The sequence below is a fragment of the Diadema setosum genome, chromosome 4 (genome assembly GCF_964275005.1).
Source record: "Diadema setosum chromosome 4, eeDiaSeto1, whole genome shotgun sequence".
NCBI lineage: Eukaryota > Metazoa > Echinodermata > Echinoidea > Diadematoida > Diadematidae > Diadema > Diadema setosum.
The window spans coordinates 42,320,811-42,330,472 of NC_092688.1; the positions used below are offsets into that span (position 1 = coordinate 42,320,811).

General features: G+C 41.2%; 1 protein-coding gene across 1 annotated transcript in view; it reads right to left on the bottom strand.

Moving 5' to 3' along the window:
• LOC140227897 (equilibrative nucleobase transporter 1-like) overlaps positions 1-2,745 on the bottom strand; it is a 15,848-nt gene extending 13,103 nt beyond the window's left edge. The window contains exons 1-2 of the mRNA XM_072308281.1: positions 2,542-2,745; positions 854-1,023 (exon numbers count right to left, since the gene is read on the bottom strand). Of these exons, the coding sequence (XP_072164382.1) occupies positions 854-1,023; positions 2,542-2,745 (374 nt within the window). The remainder of the gene's footprint in view (positions 1-853; positions 1,024-2,541) is intronic.
• Between the last annotated feature and the right edge of the window lie 6,917 nt (positions 2,746-9,662).

Here is a 9,662-nt window from a genome sequence, read left to right on the forward strand (position 1 = left end):
ACACAGAAAGCATTAACCACACGCACGTAAACACACACATAGCTTTGACACTGATGGGTGTCTGCATGTGCCACAAATCCATTTAGGCCTATAGAGTAATAAAGTTTTATTGATTCAAACAAATTATTTGGTTTTGGGGGTATTAACAATTCGGCACTGAATTGTACTACTATGCTTGTGAGATATGAAATATATGTGTGTTAAATTAAAAGGATAATACCTCGTTTTGCAAGAAATAATCGTAAGCTGCAAGTGATTCAGAAAAAAAATAGTGTCTGTTTTGACATCTGTTCTTTTGATATGATTGTATTATCTATGATGGTCTGAGTCACGATATTTCATTGTCTGTTTTTCAAAGTAATTTGTTTGAAACATGATAAATTTTGTGTTTAGATAAATAGTGTATGTTTGATGTAGAATAATGAATATCCCAGTGGGGGAGAATTTTGTTTTTTTTTAAGTTTTATTTGCGGTATTGCTCGTGTTGAAGAAAAAAAGCGTCTGTAGAACTGAGTGATTTTCAACATTTCCAAATGATAACCTGATAATTTTTTGAGGGTGGGAAAATGACGTGCATGACTTACAACCGGGGAAATGAAGTGAGCAAGTGGATTCCATAGCTTGTAATTCAGTGACAATTTTCACGTCCTGCCACATTAGTCACAATGTCGATTGGATATTAAAAGTTCCATTCCAACGATGATTATATATATATATATATATATATATAGAGAGAGAGAGAGAGAGAGAGAGAGAGAGATAATATACATATTTTCTTGGCGATTCTTACAAAGCGTGCAAGAAAAAATGGATGTAAAAATTAATGAGACGAAAATCAGTTACAGAAACTAACCTCAAAATCAAACGGGAGAGAAGAGTTCCAAACCGATCAAAGAAGTATCCTACGGGAAACATACATAAAGGTTGTGCAGCGATTGCTAGAGAGTATACCAACTGAAGCTGAGCGTCTTGTTCAGGACACGAGACTGTTACGGCTTCTCCCGTCTGGATGTTTGTTGCCAATTAGGTGATCGTATTGTATCGTACATGGAAGACCATAGTCAAAAAGAGAAGGAAATGCTTTCTGTTCATATTCAAAAATAATGTTCACGTCGGCTGCATTTCGTTGATATTACCTTATCCATGTTTTAAGAAACCATAACTTATACTCTTCACGGACTATCAACATGCAGGTCGAAAGTTTCACTAAAAATAGTGAAAAAACATTATTTCCATTCAAATCATGAGATTATAAATTATACAAAAAGTGACTTGGTTACGATTTCTAAATATTGTATATATATATATATATATATATATATATATATATATGCAATATTTAGAAATCGTGAGCAAAGAAAATGGGTTTTCATCGGAAAACCCATTTTCTTTGTTGAAAGTTTTCACTATCTATTGTTTCTGGTCAGTTTTCCCTCTCTCTTTTTCAATATATATATATATACACACACACACACACACACACACACACACACACACTTTATGTATAGGCCTATGATATATATAAAATCGGTAAAACAACTAAAGGTAAATATCAATTCACCAAATTAAGGCGGAGAGACTGATACCGCTATGCCCAACTAATATATGATAGTATTTGTCACATTATACAATATTGCTACAATTTATCAGGATATTTAAGCGGGAAATAGTAATACCACAGATTTTCAGATATATCGACAACATTTTCAAATTTTTCCTAAACAATTTCGTAGATACTGTATAGGGAATTTTGTTTCACCCAAGACAATGTCGCATGTTTTCTGTGGACTCTGTATACAGAGATTTTGACTGAGGCTGTAATTGGTTGGCGGTAAGAGCCACAACAGTACTGTGTATGGTTCATACAACTCCTGAAGTTTGGGTACAACCAGGTTGTGTCTCATTAAGAACTATATGAGTTTGAATCGCTCATGAAGGTGGGGACGAGGGACAAAGTAATAAGTCCTTGCAGAAGGTTGCTTATGTTGTTGCTCATCTTCATCCTTATTTAAACACAAGTTATTAATCTCCTGACTTGATTCAGCGGTAACAATCCAAATAATTTGGGAAGCACACGCTTTAAAAGATGGATGAAACCCGAATTTACCATGTGGATTGAGGGAATGTAGCAACATTAGTAGAACACATAGGGAAGTTTGAAGTTTGAGGAAAATCCCACTATCTGTTAAAACTCATCTCACATTGCCCAATTTCTTCATTGTCTCACAAGAATTTCAACACTTTGTATGGGATTACTAAAAACGATTAGGTTTTTTTCAAAAAAACAATTTAGTGGAAAATAGTAAATGAAAATTTGTATTTTTTTTCTTGTTTGAATTGTGATTGTATTACACCTCACAGGGCACCTTTTATCAGAATGATGAGGTATATCGTCCACTGGATTCTCCTTAATTTCCATTTTCGTTCACAGTAATATTCTCAAAGACACACAATAAAGTGGCAATCAATACACCTACTAAAATAATCAGCAGAATATGACCAATCAAATATCAAGAGCATTAATTTTGTAATCGATATTACCCATTCCATTTCCCTTGGGCCACCAGCATCAGTTGTCGTGTTTCCAATATCGCTGCTCTCCGGACAGACGTAAGCAAAATATCCCATATCCTTGAGCACGTAAAACAGTGAGGCCCAGCCAAAAATGAGGCCGCCATGCACCAGATTTTCCAGGCAAGCTAGTATTAGGGCGATAAAACGCTCCACCAGAACGACTCCCTTCATTTTGGCGTCTGGACAGATCAATGCTGTCACGTTCTGTCGATGTCTTCCCGGCTTCTACTCTTTCAGTCGAACAAGTTGTTGTTTGGTTTTCTCCTGAATGTCATTACAATAAGAATTGTTTCATAATAACGGTTTTTTTTTCTCTCTCTCTCTCTCTCTGTGTCATTGGTAGTAATGTTCTAGGATTTTTGTGCTCTACCCAAACACGATCCCGTCCAAATTCAAAGTGTTCGTCACCGTCTGAAACCTAAATGCTGAGAATGGCTTGTGCATGCAAGTACGATCCATACCCATCAAAGTTCTAATATCACTCGTGATCCGTCCATTTGTATTACGATTTTTGTCAAGGACATGCCAACATTTGTTTAACATTGATGCAAAACAATGCCTCGATGAGTTGCTTTGACACTTAAGGGAATCTTACGCTCTATAGATCACAGGATTCACGTGCAGAAGAAACACGTGCACACAGCCATGTGCACTGATAATGCCTGGATGTCTTTTTAATATACGTTCATGACGAATGCCGAATGGTCAGATGAAGCAGATGGGATTGTGAATCAATACAGCAGTACCCTGTATCCAGACATTTAAAAAAAAAGAAAAAAAAAAGCTTTGTTGGCAAAGAATAACACGATCATTTTGTATAAGCATTGCAATTGACGTTGCCTAATACAAAAACTTCAATCTGGTGCACATGAATGGTCCACAATGTGGATTTGATCTTACCAAAACACGCAGAATCAGTTGACGATGACTTCTCCTCGAATATTTTTCTTTTCTTTTGTTCTTCATCTTCTTCTTTTTACCCCCTTTTCTCTTCTTGTGTGATTATGGATATAGTGTTGTTCACGTTTGACGTTACGGTTTCTACGTGATTTCTCCTTAAATTCTGTAAGAATTAATTTTGAATTATGTTCAAGTTCGAACGATTTTCGTCAAGTCTTTTCTTTAATTGTTTACTGTCTTTCTCTGAGCATGCTGTTTCTTTTTGTATTGCTTTTATGTAACCATTTAATTTTCATTCTTAATTATTTTCTACTTTATTCTATGTAGAGAGAAATTAATTCAAGTTAAAGACGCCAAGGGGTTATTCAATTTTGTGCCAGCTTGTTAGTCGTTCAGTTTACTCCCAAATGCAAATTTCACTCTCATTTAATACAGGCACATGCTTTCGCACTTTAAACTTAAAGCTACACAAAATCGTATCACTTGTACACGTAGGGGGGGGGGGTGGAATCATAACTTTTGCCCCCACCCCATAATTCCCGAGTTGTAAAAAAAATTCTTGCCTTTTTGATTAAAAAAAAAAATCCACATATGTCACCCAAAGTTTCCACCACATTGCCTAATTTCAGTTCTAAAAATACAAAATCTCCCTCGCATGGGAGGGGCCGTGGTACCCCTTCCCATATCCTACCCCCGTTCGGTCCGTTTCTAAGAGACTTTATAGAACAGTTTCAAACCGACAGATTTCTGAAAATCTCATCAAAAATGCCCACGAGATCTGTCACTTCCGATTTAAAAAACAAACAAACAAACAAACAAAGCAAAGTTCCGTCGGGTGGGAATGGATATCTCCTTCGTATCCGGACTGTTACCCCTGGGCAACTACTCTCCGGATAACTACCACCCGGATAATTACGGATTAATTTCGAGGCAGAATTGAACCTGAGTAGTTGTCTCAGGTGAGGGGGATTGCCCTATGGGAAATCGTCCTTGGAGGGCAGTTGTCCGGGGGGGGGGGGGGTCGTCCTGGGGGTAATCATACGGATGGTAGTTATCTGGAGTGTGGTTTTCCTGGGGATAGTTGTCTTAGACCCATCTCTTTTCAATTAACCCTTTCCCTGCTTAGTTTTCCTCCGTAGATTTAGTACACTTTGGGGATTGACAATTTTCAAAATTCAGTCTAAAATGTCTTTACGAGATATTTTCATTGGAATTCTAGAAAAAAAAAATGAAAAAGTTTCCTCGTATTCAGGGGCGTCCTGAAGGGCAAGGGTATACTGTATGTCCTCACAAATTCCCAAAATGACGATAACATTCTTGCTTTTCTGATAGAAATCTGTCCAAATATTTCACCCATATTGTGCACCAGATCGTTGAATTTCAATGACGAAAAGGAAGCAATTTAATTTTACCGTCATTTAGTTCGAGAGAATTTGAATACCTAAGAGTTCATTGAGGCGATGCTGGTGATAAATTGAATGGATTTTCCGTGCCCTTCTTATTTTACGTGCACTCTTGAGCGTTTGTGTGACAAAATAATGAAGTCGCAAGGTAACAGGATTGCATTGAATGAACTAATTAGCTTTCTCAGTGTTGATCTCGAACGGTGAGCATTTGAAATATTTCGGAAACTGAATAATTGCCGCGTTAAATATGATGCATTGGACAAATTGGGCTCTATAGCATTTCACATAACGAAGTCAGTTGGCGTCTACCTGACCACTGGCACACAGTATTACTTGACGTAAATAAATGATAGACCTAGGTACATTAATAAATTCCGTGATGAACTTCGGCAATGACAAAAATGTCAGAAATAAATAAATGACAAAACAAAAATTGCTACCATTGACAAGCAATCGGTAACGCAATTTTCGAATATCTCCAAGATTGTGATTGGCTGACCTGTAGCCAAGTGGCTTACGGTTCCATCTGATATGCTAGTGGTGACTCAAAATGTCATTAGTCACGCATGTCGTACGAATGTACATGTATTAATGTATAGGCTGGCATCACCGTAGTTTTTCTGTGGTGTAAGTACAATGTACTAATACCACGGATATCACGGTTACACTGTGGTAATTGCGGTTTTACAATGGTAATATCATAAATACCATGGTTTATTTTCGTAAGGACACACACACACACACACACACACAAACACACACACAGACACACACAAACATACGCACGCATACACACATTTAGTCATTATTACAGTACGCAAGACGAGTGAAGGTAAAAAACAAAACAGTGACGTTCATTTTCCCGCGCTTTTTAATGTGCCACATTGCCATCCTTTACTGGCTTTGACACACACAACCCAGCATGAAGTTGCTTCGGCCACGTACGTGTTGAGCGCTGCATCATTTTATACCGTATGTCCCCTCCCTCCCCCCCCCCCCCAAAAAAAAAAAAAAAAAAAAATACAACGGAACCCTCCGCAATGATATCTTTAAAAAATAGTGAATCAATCTAAATACAAATTCAGGGTATGAAACCATAACTCATTGCCCACATCTTACAGAAGACCCCATTCGATTTGCTTCAGTTGTCAAAGAGAATGAGGAATTTTGTAGAGGATGTCAGGAATCTCTTCCCTCCAAGTTTTGTCTACTGTATTCACACACAAGAGCATCGAAGTGCTAAACTTGGAAGAATCAGACTCATGACATGCTTTACAACAATCTACATTTCTCTGTGACCGCTTAACCAAATTGAATGGGGTTTTCTGCAAAATAGAGCTAAGATGTTATTTTAAGACCTTGAAGGAGCATTTAGACAGTTTAATCATATTGGGTGTTATCAATGCGAAAATCTGATTGTATTTTTTTTCGGACATACTGTACAATCGCGACAGGAGGAGGTGCCAACGAATGTAGCGTTAGTTAACTATGACTGTCTTTATTTAAACACCAAGCTTTCGACATTTAGACGGGTTTTCTTCAGGTCTTTTGGAAATCAATAAAACGAAAAGCAACCAACTACTCGTAAAACAAGATTTTAACTAAGTCATAGTAAGGCAAAAACAGCAATATGACACAAATTAACAAGCACCCCAACATACAAATGACAACATTATGACATAAATTAACATGCACGGCGGTGTAATCAAAACAGCAATATGGCATAAATGCACATCAGCACGTTGCAATGAAGTAATTCAAAGTATCAAGCAAAAATTAGAAGAAAAAAAAAGAATATTCATACTGAAACCGTGTAGAGTTGATTTGTGTAGTTTTTGGTGCCGTGGAGTGAGTGGAAGGGGATGCCTGGGGAGTGTGGAAATGTGAATAAAAGCTTAGCACATTGATATGTCGAAAAATTTCGTGCTTCCATCAAAACCAACTTCTTTCTCAGATTTTATACATGAGCTCTTGTGTGTGTACACACATTCATACACACACACACACACACACGCAATCGCGCACACACACAATCATGCTCCCATGCACACGCATACCACTATGGCTACAGACTACATACATGGATACATCCATAAATTGTGTTAATACATTAACGGACATGTTAAAATGGATACGTTTACATGAATATGTACTATACCCCAAAACCACGATGTATTACTGATAGGCATCATTAAACCCCTTCATTATTTACATTTAGAATGACTGTGTGTGAGAACACAGTAATCACGGTTTTATTATGATGAAAAAAGAAGAGTGGATTGTTCTCTTAGTCCGGGTGGGGGTAAACAGGCCTGGGGAGACTTGTATTCAAAGTGTGAGATTTGAGGGTAAGGTGGCAAAGGCCGTGTCACACCTTTCCGGGCAAGCCTTGCGTGCGACTTGGGAAGAACAATTTTTACTACCCGGAAGTCCTCGCAACCCGCATATGACAGTACCTAGCACGTATCTCACCCGTAGTTACCCGGAGTTGCGCACACAAGTCCTCTTTACCCGCAGCGAAGTTTTGGTCCTGTCACATCTTTCCAGGCAAGATACGCGGGCTTGATGCGTGTGGGGATTTTCGAGCACGCAGGACAAGGATTTGAGTCGAGTTTCGCATGCGTCTTACCTGCTGGACTCGTGCTACTTACATTCTAATTACGTCCATTCCGTTTGACCTGCGTGTAGACGCATTGGTGGCGACTGAGGGCTGACAACTCGGTGAAGGAATTCCTCTGAAGGAATTTGATATGGCAAATGTCCCGCAGAATGTCATGCTGATGACACGCACTTCCGGCGCAAAAGCATAGATTCACGGGCAACTTACGTCCTTCAAGCGGGTCAACTGCCTGTGACTTGCGGCATGCCAGCTACGGGCACCCTACCGGTGTTCTGCGTGGACTTTTGCAGGCAATCCCCGCGACTCACCCGGAAAAATTTTGGTTAAGGCCGTGTCACACTAGCCTTGCGTGCGACTTCCGAAGAACATTTTTGCTGTCCGGAGGTCCCCGCAGATGACCCGCACATGACAGTACCTAGCATGTATCTCAAAAGTAGTTACCCGGAGGTGCGCACGCTGACTCTATTTACCCGCTGCCAAAAAAGGCCCTGTCACACCAGGTAAGCGGGCTTATTGCGTATGGGGATTTTTCAGCACGCAGAATAATTTCTGCCGCTGGACAAGGTTTAGGGCGAGTTTGGCGTGGGTATTACATGATAAACGCGTGATACCTAAGTCCTTCTTGCGTGTATTCCGTTGAACTGCATGTTAGGCGTGTGGGTGTCACGTGATAGCTTCGTGATAGCTTCTTTTATGTCAGTTACGGGCGACATACGGGCTCTGCGAAGTACCTGCGCCACAACTGCGTGTTATCTGCGTACTAGTCGCCTGCAAGGTGAGTGCTAGCCTGAACAATAAGCTGGCTCGAGTGGATGGGCAAACAATCATTTGTCAACTAGCTTTCAAGAAGTGAAGATGCCCCGTAGACGGAAAGTGCACAAGGGCAGAGAACGTCCAGTGGATGGACAGCCACAAAGCCCGGAAGATTAACAGCAAATGCATCAAATTGCTGCTGAAGTCCATTCGGCGGATGAAGTCCTGTCCGAAAGGGACCAGGTAGTCCTCGACGCCACAGAGGACAGAGGACAAAGAAGAGAATGAGTCCACGAATGGCACGCACTCCCTTCGCATAGGCATAGATCAGCGGGCAACTTACCTACTTCAAGTGGGTCAAATGCCTGTGAATTGCGGCGGCTACGGCCCTCCTACGGGTGTTCTGCGTGGAACTCTTCGGGTAATCCTCGCGACTCATCCGGAAATAGTTTTGGTCACGCTCAAAACTTTGCTGCGGGAAAATTGGACTAGCGTGCGCACCTTCAGGCAACTAAGGACGAGATAAGTGCTAGGTACTGTCAAGTTCGGGCCAACTGCGGAGAGCTCCGGGTAGCAAATTTGTTTCCCCGCAAGTCAAGCCGCAAAACTTCCCCAGATACGGTATGACAAGGCTTTGAGCATGCTCAAAACTTGTTCCGGAAGAGTCACGGGAGTTGCCCGTAGAGGTACGCGCAGAACACAAGTAGGAAACCCTTACCGGTAGCACCTCACAGGCAACTCCAAAGCAGGTACTTCGCAATCCCCGTAAGTCGCTCGTAACAGAAAATGGATCGGTTTCAAAGCTCTCACGCGAGACACACGGAACGCACGCAAGTAGAAGCTAAGTAGCACGCGTCTAGTAAGTAAGAAACAAGTGCGAAAATTGCAAACATTCTTGTCCGCCCGCGGAAAATCTTCTACGTGCTTTAAACTACCTCCTCGCCACAAGCCCGCGTAGCTTGCCCGAACAGGTGTGACACCGCCTTTATGCTCAAACCTTGGCTGCGGGTAAATCGGACTTGCGTGCGCACCTCCGGGCAACTGCGGGCGAGATGCGCGCTATGTACTGTCAGGTGCGGGCCAACTGGTCCGGGCAGCATTTGTTTTTCCCCGCAAATCACCCCGCAATTCTTTCCCAGACACGGTGTGATCATGTTCAAAACTCGTTCCGGGTGAGTAGCCTACACGTAGAACGCCAGTAGGAGGCCCTTAGAGGCCGCACCTCGCAGGCAGCTCAAACGAGGTCACTTCGCAGATGTAACGCAAGTTCTTCGTAGCCCCCGTATGTCGCTCATAACTGATCGGTTTCGAAGCTCTCACGCAGGTCACACGGAATACACGCAAGTAGCAGGTAAGTAGCACGCGTCTACCAGGTAAGACGCAAGTACGGAACTCGCTAACATCCTTGT